The sequence below is a fragment of the Ochlerotatus camptorhynchus genome, unplaced genomic scaffold (assembly GCF_037179485.1).
Source record: "Ochlerotatus camptorhynchus isolate MF236.1 unplaced genomic scaffold, CSIRO-AGI_Acam_v1.1 ptg000257l, whole genome shotgun sequence".
Taxonomy (NCBI): Eukaryota; Metazoa; Arthropoda; class Insecta; order Diptera; family Culicidae; genus Ochlerotatus; species Ochlerotatus camptorhynchus.
The window spans coordinates 2,573,624-2,597,493 of NW_027040747.1; the positions used below are offsets into that span (position 1 = coordinate 2,573,624).

At 42.5% G+C, this 23,870-nt stretch overlaps 1 protein-coding gene across 2 annotated transcripts in view; it reads right to left on the reverse strand.

Annotated features, from left to right (window-relative positions):
- The window catches only part of DAT (Sodium-dependent dopamine transporter), a 110,757-nt gene that overhangs the window by 13,561 nt on the left and 73,326 nt on the right, over positions 1–23,870 (reverse strand). For both annotated transcript variants that reach the window (XM_065226638.1, XM_065226639.1), the window contains 6 exons: positions 13,958–14,245; positions 2,340–2,474; positions 1,999–2,284; positions 1,555–1,932; positions 1,247–1,484; positions 963–1,191 (listed from right to left, as the gene is read on the reverse strand). In XM_065226638.1, coding sequence (XP_065082710.1) covers positions 963–1,191; positions 1,247–1,484; positions 1,555–1,932; positions 1,999–2,284; positions 2,340–2,474; positions 13,958–14,245 — 1,554 coding nt within the window. The remainder of the gene's footprint in view (positions 1–962; positions 1,192–1,246; positions 1,485–1,554; positions 1,933–1,998; positions 2,285–2,339; positions 2,475–13,957; positions 14,246–23,870) is intronic.

Sequence of the window (23,870 nt, forward strand, 5' to 3'; positions counted from 1 at the left end):
ATTTCATCAATTCTTCTAATTGTATCGAAACTCTCAACGAAATCTCCTAAGAAGAGCACTTGAAGTGATTTGAATAATTTCCTTTTGATTACGTTATACATGATGGCCAGCAAATTTTTATGTTACTGGTTGAGCGTTACATAAATTTCAGCTTAGAAATATCTTGGACTTCTCCCCTGAATTCTATGGAAAATTCAATTCGTATTCTCCTCAGAATTTCCATACTATTTCCTCAGAATTTTTAAAACAAAAATCCATCTCAGAATACCCTTGAAACTCTACGTTTATCCGTAGGACAAAGAAAATCTAATGGCGTTTCAATGCGTTAGGACGGAATTGAAACACGTAAGACGAATTTAGAATCAAGAAGCAATATTAGATTTTAAACAATATCTTAACAATTTGTGACTCTTTATCAAATCCAACGGCACGTATGAAAACGGCACGTAAATTTAGAAGCCATCTTTGACAGAAATATTCCATTTTTAGTTTAAACCCGTTCAAAAAAGAGAGATAAAGCAGGGGTTGTGCTTAGTAGGACGGAAATTAGACCAAAAACCTTATGGAAAAGTATGTTTGCCGTTGCTAAACAAAGAATGTGTAATCTATTTTAAATCTTTTGAAATTAATGGTGCCGTGTTGAATCCTTTAATAACCGGCTATAAGTTGCGAATGCTATTCTGAGAGAATTTCAGCAAAATCAGATCTGTTGTGTATTACAGAATGATTTGGATAATTAAATTTGATTTCAAAAGTGCTCGTTGGTATGACTAGTTTATTGTAGTGGCCCCTTACATGTTTATTTCCACTAATTAAATTGTTTTGAAAACTACCAACACGTTCTTTCACAATGAAGTAGCAATGAGCTAAAAATAATAAAACATTTTTAAGCAATTTTCGACACTTCCATCCCCAACGTTGGTTCACCAATTCACACCCAATGAATCATTCAAACAACTTACCGTAGATCCACGAAACAGCGATCGCCTCAAACAGCACAGCAATCAATATCGAATAGCCCGCCGCGTACCGATCCAACAGCTGGAAGAAGTAGAACCCTCCCTGCGTACAGCTGGCCAGCCCGACGACGAAGTACAACGAAAACAGACATGCCACAAATATCTCCCGATTGCGGCCAATCTTCGGGAACTCATCACTCAGTGCCGTGATGATTGCTTCCGATCCTCCAAACTGCAAAGATGAACTCGTTTGATTCAAACCAATTACTCATAGCTTCATAACTAACCGAACTATCCAGTCCAAGCGTCAGCAGCATCATGAAGAAAATCAACGCCCAGAAAATGCTGCCCGGCATGGTGGCAATCGCAGCTGGGTACACAACAAACACCAGACCGGGTCCTTCCGTTGCGACGTCTTTGATATCCTGTCCACTGGAGTGTGCCATGTAGCCCAGCACCGAAAAGATCACGAATCCAGCAACGAAGCTGGTTGCCGAGTTGATGCAACTGGTCAGGATGGCGTCCCTATTGGTCAATGGTCAACGATAAATTCAGTCCCTCAATGACTACATAGCACCTCCACCGTCACACTTACTTGTAAACATTATTATGGTACTTGTTGTACGAGGCGTACGCCAGCAGCACACCGAATCCAGGTCCCAGCGAAAAGAACACCTGAGTTGCCGCGTCGACCCACACTTCCGGTTTTTCAATCATGTCAAACCGGGGACTCAAGTAGTATTTGATACCATCAGCCGATCCCGGTAGGGTAATACCACGAACCAGTAAAATCAACAGCACCGCGTACGGAAACAGAGCCGTAAACCAAACGACCTTCCCGGAGGTACTGATTCCTTTCCACAGTGAAAAATAGCAAATCAGGTACACGGCCAGCAAACATAGGACCATGTCCCACTTGATGGTACCCAGATCGTGGATGCCAGCACTTTTGTCCAGTTCCAGGATGTAGCGACTGTGGGAATAAATAGGATCTCGTTAAATCATCGTTACTACGGTCTCAAGCCACATCACACAATACTTGAAGTACTCCGACGCTGCCGAGGCAAATTTGACCGTTTCGTTGGACACCGCAACGGTGACGTTGGCCAGTGTTCCATTAACAGCTGCAATTGCCGCTGTCGCAGTCTTGTTTGGACCACCAACTTCAAACGGCTTGCAAAAGATCGTGTTCCATTCGTTGTTACACAGCGTCCACGGAAGCTGACTGGCGAACGAAGCAAAGAAGAACCTCAGCGACCACGCGATGATTACGTTGTAGTAGAAGTCCACGTAGAAGGCGATCAGTACGACCGCGTAACCGATACCTAAAGGGATGAAAAAGAAATTAGTTTGGTTCTAGATGAATTGAGATGAAGCTACCTTTGAAAAGAGGAACTAGCCGACCCCAGCAGGTGATGGCACCTTTTCGGTTAAACTGACCCAGAGCCAGTTCCATGTAGAAGAGAGGAATGCCGCCGACCAACAGCATCACACAGTAAGGAACGAGGAAAGCACCTGTAATAGAGGAAAGTTGATTAGAGGAGAGGTTGGATAGGCAGATGCAAATTTCATATATAGGGGAAATGTATGTAATGTCGGCCTAAGTGTCCCTAATTTGGGCCCATACATAAATTCAGCAATCGACTAAATTTTCAATAGCGACCAAAAATATGCATTCGTACGCGTTCAACTAGATAAAATTGATAAATAGCTGATTTTTAGCGATGGGCCCAATATATTTGATCCATAGGCCAACATTAGAGCAATTTCCCTATTCAACCCAAAACTAAGCCATGGGACACATCCATTCACCTCGAGATACCCTTGGAGCATCTGTCGTCTGCATTTCAGACGGTATCGAGCATCCGGATTCCTGTAATTTAGATAATCGGGTCGGTAATGGTGTCCATGAGCTCTCGAATTTTGAGATTAAAAATATGAACGGTAAACAACCCTACTCCTTTTACACTCAGGAAATTTAGAAAATTTTAGACTTGGACATTTGTTTCAAGAGTACGGACTAGCAAATATCTGGACTGAAGAGAAATTTTCTGGACTTGAAAGAATTTTCAGGATTCTGATGATTTAAATTATTTTCTAGAGAATTCGGTTAACAAGATCTTAGCAGGTATTCTAGTGAAAATTAAGGGGATATTCTGAGAATTATTTTAACATAATTCTGAATAGAATTTCAAGTTAATTTTGAGGTGAACTACGAGTTGTTGTTGTAAGTTGTTCTTCGAACACGCATTTAACAGCCAATTTAAATGTTTCTTAGTTAGTAGTACCGCTACTTGTGGCGCACATAATCAAATCCCTTGCGTTTGATGTTTATACACTATCGCCATATGTTGAGCACACTGCCCAACACAGGGTACTCAGCAGATGGCGGTAGTGTTTTAGCGACGATGTTTTACAGTGAGAAATGATGTAATGTTCAATGTGTTATGTCTGTTTGTCTGTGCCTTAAACATCCGTCTTGTTGACGAATGAGTGAGGTTTGGAATTACGGTAATGTGCAAGTACTGAGGAAACTTTCAAATGAATCAAAACATGAAGTTAGCTCCGAAGGAATTCTGAGAATCGTTTTAAGGAAGATTAAATGCAAATTCCAAAAGAATTCTAAGAAGGGTTCCAAAGAATCGTGGGAATTATCAGGAGAAATTCAAGGGATTTAGAAAAAAAAATCCAATTTGAATTCCAAGGGCAGTTCTTGGAGGCCTCCCTTAGCACAGTCGGTAAACACTCAGCTACAGCTGGAGGTGTCAGACAACGAAGCATTTTGAAACCGGGGTTTTAAGGTGTGAGGACAAGCGTTGTTTCTCTGATAGGCTTGATAGGATGAAGGCTTTTAAAGCTGGAAAATAATCCAACGGTGAAGCAGAATGTATGTCAGTAGATCGCTGATTACCAGACCAAGGGCTACGTGCACAAGGCAACCGAAGCTGAACTTACAAAAACATCCAGTAGGGATGTCTGGTATTTGCCGTTGAATGCAGTCGAAAATCCACGAAAGCCCGGAAAGGTGCACATGGTCCGCAAATGTTCATCTGGTACATGCCGAGTAGACAAGTGTCACCAAAGGCATCACACTATGCTCCATCAACCATCGATTGATCATGCATCTACTCCTACTAACAAAACGTCTTTCTCGCAAACTCACTCGCCATCGTCGTCATCATCGTCTGGATCCCAACAGCCCTCTGCCACTAGCCTTGTGCCCACCAACGTTATCGGAACTCCTTCTGTTCCTGCTACTGTGCTGCTGTGCTGACGGCAATCATCAAGGTGTTCGCTTCGAATGGACAACCCCAGTGAGCCAGAGCCCTGCTAGATCCAGCGTCGCAGTTGAACCTGATCACCGAGAACATCGTCCAAAGACTGAAGTTGCGCCGCTACCACTGTCTTCAGGAGATTGGGGGTATAGTCAACTCTGTAATCGTTTCGTCTTACGCTGTTCACGTTCAGATGGGGTCTCACTGTACGGACTTCAAGGCTGTTCAATCGTTTCACATCTTGAAAAATATCACCCAAGATCTTCCTACTAGAACTCTTGATACCTCTACATTGCAACTTCCACCAAACGTTGTCCTAGCATACCTGAAGTTCTTTGTGCCGAGCTCTATCGATATACTCCTCGGCATGGAACTATACTACGACTTGCTGCTAGATGGATTCGCGAAGCTGGGCCCTGAAAAGCCGATCCTCCAAAACACCGTCTTCGGTTGGGTAGCGTCAGGCAAAATAGGTTCCGGACAGTGCGACTCAGCTCCGAAGGTAGCCCACGTATGCAGTGAAGAGTCTCTCGATTCACTAATCACTCGTTTCTGGGAAGTCGAGTCATGTTGGTCAGCAAGTACCCAGTCTGCGGAGGAAGTCGCATGTGAAGAACATTTTATCGCAAACACATACCGGGATGATTCGGAACGGTTCGTAGTCACCCTCCCCAAGCATACATCTATTCTGTCTCAACTCGGAGATTTGAAGCAGATTGCCACTAGAAGATTTCTCGCCTTAGAACGTCGTCTCGATGCAAATCCTCCGCTGAAGCAAGCTTACACCAACTTTATCGATGAGTATCTTCAGCTGGGTCACATGCGAGAAGTCAACGATTCCACAAGTTCACCTGCTGTCCCGTCCTACTACCTACCACATCACGGAGTAGAGAAAGCGGACAGCACAACCACAAAACTACGCGTCGTATTCGACGGCTCCTGTCGGACGGACAGTGGAGTTTCGCTGAACCAGGCACTGATGGTTGGACCAGTTGTCCAGGATGGCATCTTAGCCATACACCTTCGCTTTCGTATGAATCGTTTTGCCCTAATTGCAGATTTCGAATGATGTACCGTCAACTTCTCATTCATCTTTTGGACTACCCACTCCAGCGTATCCTCTGGCGCAGATCGTTGTCAGAACTGATACGCACCTACGAACTCATAACAGTCACCTATGGTATTGCGTCAGCCCCGTTTTTGGCTACTCGATGGCATTCATAATGTTCAACTGAATACGGGCCTGGAGTAAATAGTTACAATTCATGTTTCTCAAGTTGAAAGACTTGGGCTCCAATCTCACCCCGGGCAAGTCACGATTGACCTAAAATGTGTTAAACATATCAAATAAACAATAATCATTAGTTCAACGACAGATGAATTTCAATTAAATTTTAAACAAGACGTAAACAGCAGAACTTCAAGTTAAGTTGCTTTCATTTAAAAAGTCTTGACTGCATAATGAAAGCACAATATGATATCAGACTTATGTCACAACATTTGAAATCAAAATGAGTTTTCATTATGATAGGAACTGCACACTTTAATATCGATTTGCTTTCATTAACCGACTTTGCTCGGGTATGCAGTTCCTGAATGGTCAACTGAAACTGTAATTACTCGCCGTATCTTAGCCTCTGATCTTGCCAAACTGTTTCTTCCTCTTGGAATGCTCGGTCCTGTCGTAGTTCTGGCCAAAATCTTCGTACAATCACGTTGGCAGACTACTACTTCGTGGGACGAACCACTAACACCCAAGCAACAGTAATATGGGCGGGAATGGCGCGACAGCTTAATCGACTTGCCACTGATATCCATCCCACGATGGGCCGCGTTCGCACGAGATCCTGTCCTCGTCAAGTTACACGGATTCTGCGACGCATCTGAACGCGCATACGGTGCCTGCGTCTACTTGCGGACCGTATCTATCGACGGAAGCATATCCGTCAGACTTCTGTGTGCCAAATCGAGATTAGCACCTAGCGGAAAGTCGAAGAACTCGGTTCTGCTCACCCTGCCGTTGCTAGAGCTCTCATCGGCACTTCTTTTGGCTCATCTGTACGACAAGGTCAGTTTGAGCAAAAACCTGAAGACAAAGCCCTTCTTCTGGACAGACTCCATGATAGTGCTTTGCCAGATTCGTTCACCACCTGCTCGATGGAAGAAGTTCATCGCCAATCGTGTGTCGGAGATCCAGCGTCTTACCGCTGGAGGTATCTGGTCACATGTTCCTGGCTCCGAGAATCCAGCGGACATTATTTCACGTAGTATGAGTCTTGCGGACCTGAGAAATACACCTGCCTGGTGGATTGGACCTCAGTGGCTGAATCAAACATCTCGCTTCTGGCCACCGATCAATCAACCAATTCCTGACAATCTACCAAACATCGCCCACGTTCGAGCTGAATGACACTACACAGTTTCTCGTTCGGATCGCTCAGCAAGAATCATTTGCCCGAGAGTTGTCTGAAATCAGCACCAGTGGACATGTTAGGTCTCGCTCCGAGCTCAAAAACCTTTCACCAATTCTGATCGACGGGATCCTGCGTGTGGGTGGACATCCAGCCATTTTGGAAGACAGAAAACACCCAATGATCCTGCCCGCTCGTCACACGCTCACAGAACGAATATTGGTCCACTACCACGAAAAACATCTCCACGCAGGGCCGCAACTGCTCGTCGCTTGTGTCCGAGAAAAGTTTTGGCCACTTCGTATCCGTAACCTGGCACGGAAGGTGGTGCATTCCTGTGTGAATTGCTACCGCTGCAAGCCCAACAACCTCTAGCAGTTAATGGGTGATCTCCCACCTGAGCGAGTCACACCAACGCTGCCATTCCTCAACACTGGAGTTGACCTGTGCGGACCGTTCCAGTATCGCAAGATACCGCGAGCATCTGCGGTCAAATGCTACGTAGCTATTTTCGTGTGCCTTATCACAAAAGCTACCCATGTAGAGTTCGTCTACGACCTTAGCACGGCCGCGTTCCTGGCTGTACTTCATCGATTTACCGCTCGCAGAGGGACGCCGAAGCTCATCGAATGCGATAACGCCAAGAACTTCAAGGGAGCAGCGAAAGAATTGGTAAAACTACGAAGGCAATTCTACGGCCAACAACACCAAGCAGCAGTGATCAACCACTGTGCAGACGACGTAGCCCGAACTTTGGTGGCTTGTGGGAGGCGGCAGTTAAATCCTTCAAGAAGCACTTGCGGGCCACCATCGGGAATTCTGACCGTTAACTCCACTCTCTGCTGATCCTAAGGATCTGGAAGTCCTTACTCCGCGTCACTTTTTAATACATCGACCACTTACCTCATTTCCTGAAGCCGACCTGTCCGAGATTCCAAGAAACCGCCTCGACCGTTGGCAGGAGAACAACGAACTGCTCCGAGGAATTTGGAAGCGTTGGACCACCGATTATCTCTCTGGCCTACACCCACGCACGAAATGGACTCAACAGCGGGACAACATCGACGTCGGCACTCTAGTGCTGCTCAAGGAGGACAACCTTCCACCCCTGAAGTTGAAGTACGGCAGAATCACACGTGTCTACCGTGGCGAGGATAGCAACATCCGTGTAGTCGTCGTGCGGACGGACAAGGTCCATATCAAAGATATGCGTCCTGCCGATACGCCAACCCACAACTGACGTCACTAGTCCGGCCAACCCAAACTCAGAGCAATGAGTGTTCCATCGCATCGCTACGGCGTTGCGCAACGGGAGGCCTGCGGGCCTTCAACCCTGTAAGTTAATATTTAATTGAAATTACAAAAAACTTAAGAATTTTTTATCCTCTGACATATCCTGGTTCATCGATGGCTACTGAATCCGAGTATGCCCAACGCTGAAGACTACCGAGCTACAACCCTGTAAAGCTACCTGCAACCCGAAGAAGAACGGTCGTGTGAGGAATCCCGTGACGTCATCCGAGCCGAGCTGGAATACGATTAATCGTGGGAGAAAAAAAGCATTGTGTGCATTTGTGCATTTTTACTGAACATTTCAGCTGATTTCATGGTACTTATTAACCTTTCTACAGCAGCTTTTCCGATGATATATGGTACAATTACACTTCAAAATGGTGCAAAGCGGTGCATACTAAGAAGCATTTTCAAATGCTTGATGTACAGTTTTCTCTATTTTAGGGAGCGTACTTTAAATATTTACTGAACATTTTAAGATTTTTAACGTATTTATATCGATCATTTAAGGAGCAACCCGAGGAATTTTAAGGAGATTTTTTTTTACTTACTAAGGATAATTTCATCTGTTTTATTGAGCAAAAGTGGGGCTGCCATAATCAAGCGCCACTATGGAGACAATTACTACCTAGTGCGGATACCATCGAAGAGGCTGTCAATCGGGCCAACGAGGTAAAGTACGTTCACTCGCAAGGCGATTTTCGGATAAGAAACTGGATTTCGAATTCGGTTGCATTCTTGGAGGGAATCGGAAAGTCCAGTACAAATTCGGCAGTGTATTTCAAGCGGGATAAAGACATCAGTTATGCACGCGTATTGGGAATTGTGTAGGAGCGTAATGAGGATGGCTTCTGTTTCGATACCGCTCCGAATGTCAAGTTCGAGAAATTTCTGAAAGGGAAAGAGTGTCCTACAAAACGGAGCTACGCGATGGCTCAATGCGACCCAATGGGCATTCTCGCACCAATGCTCATCCAAGATTTGTGGAGGGCTGGGTGCGAATGGGACGACAAAATTGACGACGTTGCGTTCAAGAACTGGCTGCATTGGACTCAACTATGGCGTGACATCTAATCATTCAAGATCGGCCGGAATTATTTTGGCAATGCGAAGTCGACTGAGATCCGAGATGTGGAGCTGCACATCTTCACTGGCGCAAGCGAGACGGCTTACGGATGCGTGGCCTATTTTCGGGCGATAGTGCAAGGTGAGGTGAAATGTGCAGTGGTGATGAGCCGGACCAAGGGGGCATCATTGAAACAGTTGTCGATTCCTCGTCTGGAGCTCTTGGCCGCCGTTCTCGGAGCGAGGCTTGTGCAAACGGTGTTGAATAATCACTATTTCGAGATTAGCAGAGTGGTACACTGGATCGACGCAGATGTTATTCTATCGATGCAAGAAAGGACCACCTGGAAGGTAGTTGCTTCAAGAGTTTTGACAATTGGAAGCACTAAATTAATAATGTTCCTCGTTGAGTCAGAGACGTTGAATATATTGAAGATGCTATCCACAATTCCAGAAAACATGAACATGGCAGCATATTCTTGCTGATTTTCAGCTGTTCTTCTGGCTGAAAAAAGGTATATCTGGGGCTTTAGATGATCCCGGAAGTGGTCGGAAGTCCTTGTTAAAATTAAAACATTACATTTCCGAAAACCTCTTAAATTTGTCAAGGTAGGTTGAGAGTCCATACGAGAGGTCTTACGAGGATTTTGAGTGACGTTTTTTTAATCGCTTCCTCGTATTGCCTGACAGAGTAACTACCTTCACCGACCTCTAAGTCAAAGCCCTGATCATCATCTGGCAAAATGGAGTATGTGTTTTTGCTTTTTGGGGTGGTTTGGGAAGATGAAGCGGGATTTTTTAAGAGTTCTGCAAGTGACCTCTTGGAGCGAGCTTGCAAAGACCGCTTAAGATTTTCTTCCTGCTGTTTGTACTTCGGGCAATCAACCAAAGCATGCAGAGTATCCTTGCAGTAAACACGTTTTGGGGAAGCCCGGCAAGGATCATCTGCATGCAGTTCACCGCATTGATCGCAGCTCGGTTTGTTGGAGCAGAAGTCAGCGGTGTGACCAAGTTACTTGCATTTCGAGCAGTTCATTACTCGCGGTACAAACAAGCGTACGGGCAGTCGAACCTTCCCAATTACGACGTAGTCAGGTAGCGCTGATTCTGAAAAGATCACACGGAACGAGTCTGACAGAGAATACGTTTTTTCGTGCCAACGAGATACACTGATTGCATTTGGATGCAATCCAGAATCTTCACTTTCGGAAGGGCACGGTTTTTTTTAAATACCGAAGGATTCGGCATGAAGGAAATCTTCTCAACTTAGACTCGCTTCGGTGACCACTCCTTCGATTTCTACGTCGCAACTGGGGATGTAGACTCGATATTCCATCATAAAAAGCTCATAGGCAACAATCCGGTTTGCCTGGTCATCAACGGTAACGCACAGTTTGTTTGGCGTCACCTTAAAAATATTCAAAGGTTTTTGTTTGGGCCGGAAAAAACAACCCACGGACCTTTTCAGCCGCTTGGGTAAGCTTTATGGCGGGGGGTCGCAGAATTTTTTAAGGGAACGGTTGGAGTAGGGGGGAACAGGTGGACGAGGGGGCGATGGTGTAGAAAGGGGGTCAGGGAGTGAAGGAGGCTGTTGTTTAGACATCACCTTTGGGTAAGCTCCAGTGCTCGTTTTGGGTCTGAAGTAGAATCCCCTGAGGTATCCATTTTCTCTTCAGTAAGAAGCAGATTTTCGAATGATAGAGATTTAACAGCCTCATCAACGGAGATATCTGCTAGCGAAATACCCCCGCCATCATAGATTTCATCCATTGCGAGGTCTTAAGTACCTCCGCAACAGATTTCGGTATAAAAAAGGAAAAAAAAAATATGCGTAAAGAAAAACAAATAAAATAAAATAATAATAATAATAATAAAATTAAAACTTATCCAAACAATATAAAATTTAGTTATTCCAATCCGGTCGGGTAGTTACGCCAATTTCAGAACCAAATGTCTGATCGGAAATAAATTCAATACAGTTTTTCGGGGCCTCCCTTAGCTAAGTCGGTAAAGGCGCAGCTACAAAGCAAGATCATGCTGGAGGTGGCTGAGTTCGGTCTAGGCATTTTTCGGGTTTGAAAATTTCTCGACTTCCCTGGGTATAGAGTAGAATTGTACTTGCCACACAATTATACTAATGAAAAAATGCTACAGGCATCGAAAGCTCTCAATTAATAACTGTGTAAGTGCATCTTGAACACTAAGTTGAGAGCACGCAATAAGCGAATATACGATAAGCAATAAGCTTGGAATGCGGAGAAGAAGAAGACCAGTTCTTCGAAAGATGAATATTCCTAAAACACAATCTGACCTAAGGCCTATAATTTTCTTTTTCATGTGATTCAAGTTTTTCGGTACACCCACTGTCCAACCTAACTCATAACTAATATACATTGCATCCGTGGGACCATATCTTGTGGATACTACGTATATTCGTCATGGGTCAGGTAAGACAGTAAAACCATATAGGTAACTCTGAGACTTGAAGATCCCGAAGAAACGTGTTCAACTTTTTGGCTCAGCTCTGGTACTCTCTTCGGTCCCAAGCTAATCGATGCACCCCTCGAAACATAGGAAAATCCACGAACCCCTCATTTTATCTGTCAAACTTTCATAGCGAATCAAAACAAACATAGTGTAGTACTAGAATTTCGACTAGAATGGGGTACGTTAATCGTTTTGCTTGGGACCAATAGGCTAGTCAAACAGTAAGCCAATTTAAAATCTTAAGTTTCCACCGGTTGGTACAACTACCTAAAATGTGCCCACAGTGTCAAACAAACGTTCTTAAATTTTAACTATTAAAGAAAAGGAAAGCTCGATAAAGGAAAAAAAATGATAAAAGCAACGCTAAAGCAGATCCATTACCACTTGTTGAAAGCTATAATAATTTATAATACCCCATAGCACAGGGATCAAGCGGATTTCATGCCTCCCATTCCGTTCTCCCATTTCGTTCACCACAAGTTCTTGATAAAGTCCAAGAAATCTCATCTAGTTCCGCTCCGCGTCACCAACTCACATCCGCGAAGTAGTTTAAGTGAAATCACACCTAATCCTCCCGTAGTAGAGGAGGCGAGCCACTCCCCCAGCCGGCGACCAGGCAGCGTGACGACGACGAGAACTATGAAGACCTGCTTCGCGGTTGAGTGAACATATAGAAAAAATACAAACCTACGACGATCCTCTCTGCTGGCTGGCATGGTTAACCGGCATCAAGCAATACGGTCCAACTGGATGGACGGTTATATGTGACGATGCGTGAGGATAACAAGGCCGAAAGTCGTCATCTACACACACCCCGATTTCCTTCGAAATTAAGAAGGAAAAAAAACTGGATGGAGGTTGAGATTGCAGCGAAAGAAGAAAGCACACGATTAGAAGACGGCGGAAGGAAAAGAGGAAATTTCCGTTTTCTTCTAGGCGAGCCACTCAACTTTGGCTTTGTGGCGACTACTCACACCCCCCGTCCAGAGCGATTCCCAGCATCTGATTGTGGATTTTGCGACGAAAGGAAGCGAACACGGGAGGAAATGAATCGTACGAAATCTGTCACGTTCACCCGCAGCTCTGCCGGCGAAATCGGAATCGGAAGAAGTGAGATGTGACTAGCGGCAGCACTAGAGCGCAACAAATCATACCGGATTGTGCAGAGCAGCGTAAAAGTAAATGTGGAAACGTGTATGTGAATGCGAAGGGATGATCTATGGGGAGGAATAAGTAGCAGTGGCAGAACGAGTGGCCACAGCTTCCGGTAGCAACAGGTTGCTCGTAATAATGTATGGAGCAGTTCTTTGAGATTGACGGGGGGAGAAGTTTACTACTAGCGTGGATGATTTTTTGTGGTTTAAAAATTTCAGTATTCAGTATTTTCGTTTCGCGGGAAAATTTCTGAATTATTGTGGCTTTGATTTTATCCAAATAATAATTTTTAATATTCTCTTAGACAAGATCTTTTGAAACAAGCTCCTGATTTTTCCAGAGTAAAAAAATCCTGCTATTTTATCCTCAGTAGAACCCGGATTAGTTTCTGACCATTTGTAGATAAATGCTCAGACAGAACTTGAGTTGTTTTTATCTGCTTTGAAGATTACTAGGAAATCCGTTGTAAAGCTAGGATTGCAAATTGAGAGTCATCCGCAATTGCTAACAAAAATATATAAAAAAAAATCAAATCCACTTCCAACGAATCACAAATTTCACTCCCTCCCTCATATCCATCAGGGAATCCCTCAACCATACACAATCGAATATTACTTAAAAGCATTACCGATTTTTGCCTTTTCCTTTCTCATTGTTAAGCGACGCAACCAATATTCTAGATGAATAGCGACAAAAGTGCTTCCCACCCATGGACCCGTCCCCGGCAAAGACGACACTGCTGACGCTGACGACCAGGGCAGTTCTTTCTCCGGACGCATATTTCCTCTTTTTTCCGACACTTGAAGGGGGTGGGCTTCATGCACACCGGCATCTTATTGACAGCAATCTGCGGCTCGACCCGACCAGGCCCGGGTGGGGCGCGGGGTTGTAAGCCAAGTGGCAAAATGTGAAAATGACCCCATTTCACGTTCGCCTCTTTTTGCCCCTTGCCAAGTAGCTTTTATTTCAATTTTAAAGCACTCTCATTTCTGGCACTTCAGAATGCGCGTTCATGCCGTCGTGTGCTTGAGACTTTGCCATCATTGTCAACTTTGAGCAACGCTTCTGAGCTAAGTGAGCTCCCGAGCATGGCTTTGTGATGGAACGAGAAGCCAAGCCCATTTCCTTGAGCTTTTCTCAACTCCCCTTCCACGAGTAGTTCACACATAAAACATATTTCTCCACCCGCTCCGCTATTCACGGTGATTGCTTTCCATTTTTCACACATTATTACACACGCCGTGTCGTCAAAGAGCGTAGAAAGAACCCATTTACAGGACAGGAGAATGTAAGAAGGAATTATATAACTTACCGCCACCATTTTTGTAGCACAGGTACGGAAAGCGCCACACATTGGCCAGATCGACGGCGAATCCGATGACCGAGAGCAGAAAGTCCACCTTCCCGGACCATGTTTCCCGCTGATCGGAGTCGGCCAGGTCCATGCAGTGGCCCGGTTTTCGCGAGGCAGCCTTGATCTGACCGAAGGTGGTCATCGCCAGGACGACGTCCTCCCCGGTGGCCCCCACGCCACCGTCGACGCCGTTTTTGCAATCACCATCCACGAGGTCCTTGGTAAGTTTGCCAGTTTCACTGTTGCCTGTTGGAAAGGGAGAAAGAAAGATGAAAAATCCTAATCAGATTGACTGGAACGAACAGAATACCCCCGGTGGGTGTGATTGGTTGACTTTCAATCAGGATAGCCAGGACGGTATTTATAAATTAATTATCATAGGGCGGACGGGTAGGCTTCTTCTTTTTGGAATGGTTTATTTACCCTAGTGTGAAATTAATGCTATACCCTAGTATGCCCATTTTTGTCAAGAATTGTTTTTGCATTTGGGGCCATGCATTAAGTGAGGAAAAATTTAAGCCCTCCCCTCTTTCGGCACGTTTTTCCTATACTTAATGCATACCCTATTTGAAGGAAAATCAAATCAAATGAAGCAAATTATGCTATTCTACACGGCGAATGAGAACGACCCAAATCACATAAAGTGCAGGAAGTTCCTCAACGTTTATCTCAGCGGAAAATTTACTCATCGCTGCGAGTTCCTGCACTTTTGGCGATTATGAGTGAATTAAACTCTAATTTGGGTCGTTCTCATTCATCGTGTATTATGAGTTTGAATCGATTATAATATATCTCTTTGCATTGTTACAGCTAAACGAAACAATGTTCTAGAATATGTTCAATGCAGAGTTGTAATAGGTTGTATTGGCTATCAAAAGCAACAACAAACGCACCGAGAAACGTTAAATCTAGCGAGTTATTAACAAAAGAGAAAATCGACGAAGAGAATCGATCATCGCGTTTACGCCCTTATGCATGCTCACTGTCGATATCATGTTTTTACCGTTTCTAGGAAAACAATTCTCGATGAACATTTCAAATGGTCCTATCTGCTTTGATCGATTCTCTTAATCGACTTTCTCTTTTCATAACCACTGCTATGCAAACAGATTTTGCGCTAATTCTACCACATATTTTGATAAAGGAGGTTCTTATCTAGCGTCCAAAATGTCAAATACAACAGGGAAAGGTTTTGCAGCTGAGTTATTGACGAAAGAGAAAGTCGATGAAGAGAATCGATCAATGCAGATAGGACCATTTGAAATGTTCATCGAGAATTAGACGCAACTGACAGCCAGAGCATGCTATTGGCGATGACGGCGACTCTACAGCTCTTTACTCCTATGGTAAAATCCATAAGCAAACGTCAGACTGTGCGTGAAACATGGCAGACTTCGTACTACCCTGTCACTTCACTGAAAATTCCCATAAGAAACTACACTGATAAATTGAACTATTCCCATTTTGCTTGAAATTTAATCAATTTGACATTAAACTCAGTTTAATCATATCGAATGATTAAAAAATAAGCATCTGATATTAATCCCAGTTTAATCATGGTTGATTAGATTGTAGATTATCTTTTTTTGAATAAATTTTAATCATTTTAGATTCTATTTTAATAATTTATGATTGAATTTTAATCTTTTTTGATTATATATCAGTATTCAAAAAGAATAAAATTTAATACTGGAAAGATTATTTCGATTTTAATCATGCATGACTATTGCCGAAGTAATCATGGCTCGGACTCAATAAGGTGAAGCGGGAAACTGCATACTTTTTAAGCTTTTATGATTTAATTTATCTTTGAGTGTATCAATATTTGCTGGGAGAGAAGATTTTTCGACGGTGTCGGCAACGCCAACTAAAGCTGGTAATCTGACGCCAAATACTAATTGGAAATATTCATTATATTGTGTAAAAATCGACAGTGAGCATGCATAAGGGCCTAAACGAGATGATCGATTCTCTTCGTCGATTTTCTCTTTTGTTAATAACTCGCTAGATTTAACGTTTCTCGGTGCGTTTGCTGTTCCTTTTGATAGCCAATACAACCTGTTACTACCATAGAGGTAACTCTAAGACCAGAAGGTCCCGAAGAACAGTGCATAACTTTTTGGCTCAGCTCTGGTACTATCTTCGGTCCCAAGCTAATCGACTCACCGCTCGAAACATAGGAAAATCCACGAACCCTTCCATTCATCTGTTAAACTTTCATAGCGAATCAAAACAAACATTGTGTAGTACTAGAATTTCGACTAGAATGGGATACGTTAATCGTTTACTTGGGACCAATAGGCTAGTCAAGTAGTGAGCCAATTTAAAATCGTTAGTTTCGTATTGATTGTTGTTACTACTCTGCATTGAACAAATTCTAGAAAATTGTTTCGCTTAGCTGTAGCAATGCAAAGAGAAAGTCGATGAAGAGAATCGATCATCGCGTATTCGCCCTTATGCATGATCACTGTCGAAATTTACTTTTCCATTTTACATTTTTGTAGTCATTTCTTCGGTCCAGGATCGCAGTACATTCATAGAGGTAACTCTAAGACCACTGGGTCCCGAAGAAAATCATTATTATTTTTGGCAGAACAACGGTCCCAAGCAGTCCCAAGCTATTTCACTCACCCCTGCATGTTCTGCATGAATCCACACACCCCTGATGTTATCTGTCAAACTTTCATAGCTAATCAAAACAAACATAGTGTAGTAATAGAATTTCAACTAGAATAGGGTACGTTAATCGTTTGCTTGGGACCAATAGGCTACTAAAGTGGTGAGCCAATTTAAAATCGTTAGTTTCGTATTGATTGTTGGTACATTGTACCGCTGCAGCAGTACTACCAATGGCTGAACGGATGTCCCTCCAGCCATCTTCAAGAGAAACTGCGCCAAGCTACTCTTCCGTGGGTAGTGCAACTTCCAGCGGCTGCGCGTAGTCCTGGGCAACTCCGGCGTCCCGTAGTTGCTCAATGTTGGGCCGCGGTGTTCGACTTCGACGGGTGTTATGCACCGTCGAGAGTTTTGAGCGCATGCATACTGAAACTAGGTAGTGGTCCGAAGCTATGTTCGCATATCGGAGAACAATTTCCCGTCGATAAGAACGTGATCGATTTGGTTTTCTGTATGTTGGTCAGATGATCTCCAGGTGGCTTTGTGGATATCCTTGCGGGGGAAAAAGGTACTTCGAACTACCATACCCCGAGAGGCTGCAAAGTTCACGCATCGTTGGCCGTTGTCGTTCGATACGTCATGCAGGCTGTTTGGCCCGATTTCTGGTCTATACATTGCCTACCGTCCTACCTGAGCGTTCCAAGGGGGGAGGTGGCTGTCAAATACGAACAATCGTCGCCTTCCTCGCATAACTGGTTCCAAACGTAAACAAGCCATAAGAAACTTATAGCGTTTGTTTACGTTTGGAACCAGTTTCATACAAGATGATCAGTAGGCTGATTTGACAGCACGTCCCCCCAGGAGCGTTCATGTCGCCGATGACGATTTTGACGTCCCGTTGCGAACAGCCGTTGTACACCTGCTCCAGCTGCGCATAGAACGCTTTTTTCTCGTCGTCGGGTATCCCTTCGTGTGGGCAGTGCACGTTGATGATGCTGTATTTGAAGAAACGGCACTTTATCCTCAACTTGCACAACCTCGCGTTGATCGGCTGCCAACCAATCACGCATTGGCGCATCTTACCCAGCACTACAAAGCCGGTTCCCAGCTAGTTGGTGCCCGCTTTTCCATACCTTTTATCCCGTCCAGCAAAGTTCCTGCAGTGCTACGACTTCGAAGTTGCGAGGTTGAAGGTCATAGATTTATTCATTCAGTTCATTAACATTAGCGTTGTTTTATTCCAATAATTAACTGTGCTTATACTTTCTGGGATGAAGGGCCATTACCATTTTGTTGGTGAGTTACAATAGAGCTAATAAACTATAGAGGAAGAATAGCGCTGTCGTTGCTGTCGAAACATCTTTTCCTTACATCTAATAGGGACACAACTGTCAAAGCGAGAAAAAACTATGCAGTTTGACAGTTCTGTACCCGATATCATTCCGATGTGCGGTATAAGAGGTGAGGAGAAAGGAAACTAGTGGACTCTTTCGTACTCGCGTCTTCTTATGAAGCAACAGACGTGACGTCACGTCTGTTGTCTGTCTTGTACAAAGTTGTTCAGAAGATAATTTATTGCTAGGTACACAATAGTTCAGAATTTTCTCACTACGCGGCGCTAGTATACACGTAAAATTCTCGCCTATAAAATATCTCGAGATCCTGACCAGTTGAAAGTTACTGTCTTGGGCAGTGTTGGGAAAATATCAAAAAATCAAATCTCACCAACTCCCAAGATCACGCTTGATTTTCGTAGACAAAAATCAACAAGCAAACTACAGCGGTTAACTTTGCAAGCTATGATATCGCAGCTCGAAATATCAAGCTAACAAAACTCACCAACTGCAAATCTCACCAAACTGTGGTGAGATTGAGTTTAATGATTTTTGCTTTACACCCGAATGCAACCGAAACTTCCATAACGGCTTGCAGCAGTCCCTTCGCGTCTGCCATCGGTGAAGATTAAAAAGAAATAGCAAACCATGCTTTCTCTTTCTAAAAAAAAAAACGATGTGCAATGGAATCATTTTTGTGTCGAGTTATCTCTCAACTTGATTTTTGCACATTGTGAATAGTTTCGCAATATCAAAGGAGCTGGTAAAATCAATATCAAGCATGATATTTTGTTCCAATATCACGCGTGATATTGCGAGCGCATGAGAGCGGCAAAATATCAATTGATTTCTGATTTTGCCAACACTGGTCTTGGGCAAAGTTGTTCAGGAGGTTCAGCCCTTTTGGATGGTGGACAATAGTTCAGAATGTATTCACTACGTAGCGCTAGTATCGATGGATCCTGACCAGATAGAAAGTAAATGTCTTAGGCAAAGCTGTTCAGTAAATCAAGATCTTTTCGTTGGTGAACAGAAGTTCAGATTTTTTCATCACGTGGCACTAGTATACACATCAGTTCAGCTTCGAACCTGTTCGGATACGGTTGTGTATAAGTTTATTTCTGTTTTGTGCGTGCGTTCGCTGATTTTGCCAGATTAGCGCTGGCACTCTGCCTCCCGGACGGTTATACGTGTGTGATTGGTGGTTTTCTCGCTTTCCGAGAAGTTTTGGAATCGAAAAAGAAAACGTGATGCATCATGTTTGCAGGCATCAGAAGAAGTGTCGCTATCTGCGTTGTTTGTTTTTTCTTCGCTTGTGCTCCCGGTACAGAAATTTGTGGCGTCGCGTGCGATAGTTTTTGATTTCAGTTTGTTTACGCGTTGTATGATTTTGTGAGCGGTCGCTTCGTGTTCGCGTCATGGAGCAATCGACTACATTCGACCAGAGGATTGATCCCCGTAGGGCGGGTCTATGATCGGAGCTACTACACCAAGCGTGACATAGCTGCTTGCAAGGGATTCAGTTGGACTGATTTGGTGAGATTGTTCCATTTTTCTACTTTTGTCTATTTAAACTTAATTTCTATGAATGCGTATCGTTTGGAATCATTTGATTCGGATGAGACTCTTAACTTTTATTTGTTTACATTGTGTTTCAATTGGTATTCTTAAGAACTTCATAAAATAAGGTTTCAATATTTAAATTGAGCAGATCGACTAGCCTGGTGGCTGCCGCTTTTGCTTACTGAGTAGAAGACCGTCGGGGATCCACATTGTAAAGATTCCCTATTTTCAGCTTTTTTACAGGCTGGAGTTGTTGTTTGAACCATTTAGTTTATCAATTTAATTTATCTGTATAACAATTATTCACAAGCATTCTTCCAGGTCAATTCAAGAATAGTTTGATGATGATAAATCTTCCTAATATTCACATTACAGTTATGGCCCGATCCTGTCAATCTCTCCGCGCATCAGACTGTTATTTTTCAATAATTCCACATAATTGTAATTTCATACCTTCCTCCTTCAAGATGAATGTTTAAGATACGCATACTTTGCTAGCTGACAAAATGGGGTCATTGCTGTATAATTATTCTCTTTTTGCAGCCTTCATTCAGACTGGATCTATTGATTTAAATTATTTGAGTTTTCTTCCAGCTCTTTGATGACGGAACATCACTAGATTTATACTGTAATGATTCACTCTTACAGCTTTCACCCTGGTTTTGTCTGTTGATTTGATTTGTTTGAATTGGTTTTCAGCTCTTTGGTGTTGGCAGTCGCGGGCGATCAATTTTGCTCATGCTCATGCTCTATGTTCATTTTCAGCATTTCGATGATGGAACGTCTTCAGATTTATATTATAAGGGGGCTTATTACGGATGTCACATCACGGTGAAAAGTTGTCACTTGTCGTCACGGTGAAGTGATTCACATTTGATTTGTACGGTAATCACGGCTCTTATTCTGAGTATCACTTTCTTATCACCGTGTAGTGACACCCGTAATAAGGCCCAATGATACACCATTTGGTTTTGGCTTCGGGCAAATCCAAGTATAATGCATGATAACACTGATTCATTTAAAACCATGGTCGCATCACTTATCAAGGTGAATCCTGATCCAACGAACCCAACTTACTAACAAAATCTCCTTTTCTGTGTCTTTTGTTGGAAATTTCAGGGTTACATCTTCCTTATTGGGAGTTGAGGAGACATAGAGCTGCATCATATTGTATGTAAAATAATTATTATTTTCATTGCGGAATACCAGTTTTTTTATCCATATAAATGTATTTTCATTATTACGTATTTTAATGTTCTGATATATTTCATTTCTCCATTACATATGTTTACTATATATATAAATAAATACTGGGTTGGGAGGGAGCATCAGGGTATCATTTGACCTGAAACTGGACGATTGGAGTGGTATGACAACCGGAGTCTAGGAGGGAATAAACACTATCATTTTCTTTATCCTACCGATTCGATTGTGATGGTGTGAATTCTACTCCAACAGTTTCAGTGAGATTGACGCGCCCTTCTTAACAAACCATCCTGTAGGAAGCTTAATAAGTATTGCGAATTGCGTTATTCGATTTGTTGGATCGTATCGTTGGAAGGAGATTCTTAAATTCCCGTGGATTTCGCGTAAGTGTCTCTGCTTACGGGTCCACCCCACCGTTTTTGGCCCTTCATACAACGATATTGTGAATTCAGATCGGTAGCTCAAATTGATCTTGCTATTAAGTGGAGCTGCATACAAGACAAGATCTTCGAAGGGATGGTGGCTACCTTACATACATACATACACGTGGCACTAGTATACACATGTATTTCTCGTAGAAAGGTAGAAAGGTACTGTCTTCGGCAAACTTGTTCAGGGGGTCAAGAATTTTGGCTGGTGGACAGTGTGTTCGATGCCACCGATTTGAACGAAACTTTGCTAAAACGCTTATTTTGGCAATCTGAACAAATGTCTTATTTGGTTTTGCTCTTAAGTGCCTAGATCCGTCCGGGTTACAACACTGGATTTTAGAAAAAAAAATAGAAGTTTTATCTATAAAAAGAGATTACTCCAAAACCATGCAAGCTATTTTTGATCTTGGTACGCTATTTTGAAGGTATTTTAATGTAGATTTGATGTTCAGAAATTGTTTTGTTACAGCTACTACAGTAAACAGACTGATTACCGGATGATGTTCAAATTATCAAAAAATGGGCTATTTTCACCCAAGGCAGGAGTCTTTATTTCCTAATACTTTGAGCGTACTTTGTTGAAGTATCAGTTGCTATCAATGCCTGCTAATCTATCTGAATTCATCATACATCCAAAGCTGAACGTTTTGGCTTAATGTCATAAAAACCACTTTTAGGACCACAATTAAACATAAACATAAGTAAATAAATGAGCTCGTTATGATTTCATATAATATATTTTATGAAAAATTTGTCCAGAACATGTGAAAAATAGCATTAAAATATTATAGTGCCATTGACGAGAATGAATTCAAAAAAAGTTACAAAAATACTAAATAGCAGTGATTTTTCACTAGAAAAGCTCAAAACTACCTGTCGCTAATCTGATCATATCTAAAAAGCTATTGGTTCAAATAATTTGTCCTTGAAAACGCATCAAGTAGAAGGTTTTTCCAAAGTGTGAAATTTCACGTGTGCACACTAGCGCCACGTATCGAAAAGATTCTGAAGTACTGTTCACCAGTCAAAAGGCTTTGACACTCTAAGCAACTTTACCGATTGTTAAATTGGGTTTTTATCGGAATGCTTAAATAAAACAGCAAAAAAAGGTCCCCCTGAACAACTCTGCCGAAGACAGTAACTTTCTAGCTGGACAGGATCTCGAACTATCACATATGCGAGAATTGCACGTGTATACTAAGGCGCCATGAAGTGAAAAAAAATCTAAATTACTGTCCACCAGCCAAAAGGCTTCGACTCCCTGAACAACTTTGCCGAAGACAGTAACTTTTTATCTGACCAGGATCTCGAGATATATGTCAGGAGTTCACGTGTATACTAGTGTCACGTAGTGAGAAAATTATTAAGTATTGTGCACCAAGCAATAGGCTTTGATCTCTTGAACAACTTTGCCTAAGACAGTAACTTTCTATCTGGCCAGGATCTCGAGATATTTTATATGTGAGGAGTTCACGTGTATACTAGTGTCGCGTAGTGAGAAAATTATGAACTATTGTGCACAAAGCAATAAGCTTTGATCTCTTGAACAACTTTGCCTAAGACAGTAACTTTCTATCTGGGCAGGATCTTGAGATATTTCATATTGTAACCAATTATGTCAAATCCCACGTAGTGTGGACACCGCTTTCCAAGTAACAATTCAAGCTGAACAGTAAGCACAGAAGCTGATAACTGGTTGATTTAATGTGTACCAAGCTTATTAACACCAGGCTGAATATATATAGTTGATTAGTAGTGCTTAAAGCGCATTGTACCCCCATAAGTCAACCTCAATAAGTTAGCTGAACTAAAGACTGAACAATACTTATTTAAGCTTAACATTACTCCATAAATAAGCAATGCGCAACAAATATGTTGATAACCTGATAGACGAATAGGAATCTATTGCACAATATTTTTAAGTGTCGTCAGTGTCACACGCATTGCATTTCGGGCATTTTAGTTCTTCTGAATTCACTGCCTACCTTTCTAATCTCAAGCAGCGCCAGCCGTAGAGACAAAGAAGAGGAGTTTTTTAGGAATAGCTACAGGTAGAAGTGGACTGCGACGACTTCGGAAGTATTTACATTTGTATTCCTATGTTTTCACTGTTCATCGCTTTATATACACTCATTGTACTGAATTTTCAAACCGCATTCCAAAAACATAATCCAATTATGGCACTAAAATACCATCCAAATGACCATCTACATAAATTGCACTCTTATGTGGTCCGCATTGTTCTTACTGAGAGGAAGTTTTACCACAGACAAACAGACATAACACTCACAATCACATTCATCGCAAATAATGTTTTAGTTGGGAATGTGCTTGCATTTGTCATGGTTGCATCACTGAAGCATTGAGCAAGCCACCACATTTCGATCTTATCAGTGATGCCAGTTCTTTTTCACGTCTAGTTAGTAGATGTCAGCTCTTGAAAATGATAAGTGGTCAAGGCATCCTACTGGAGACACATACCACATCTGACGAATACAAAAAAAAAGCTGTTGAATATTAGATCCAAATTGCTGCATATTAGTCATTGCGTTCCTAATATTACGCTGTACGATGTATACAGAATTCGAGAACAAATCATGTTGATGACTGTAATATTCTATCAACTTTGACGAGTTATTGATATTCAATACTTCACCATGAATTTCATTGATTTATACATATTATATTTTTTTTTTGCTGGGTACACATTAAAGTGATGTG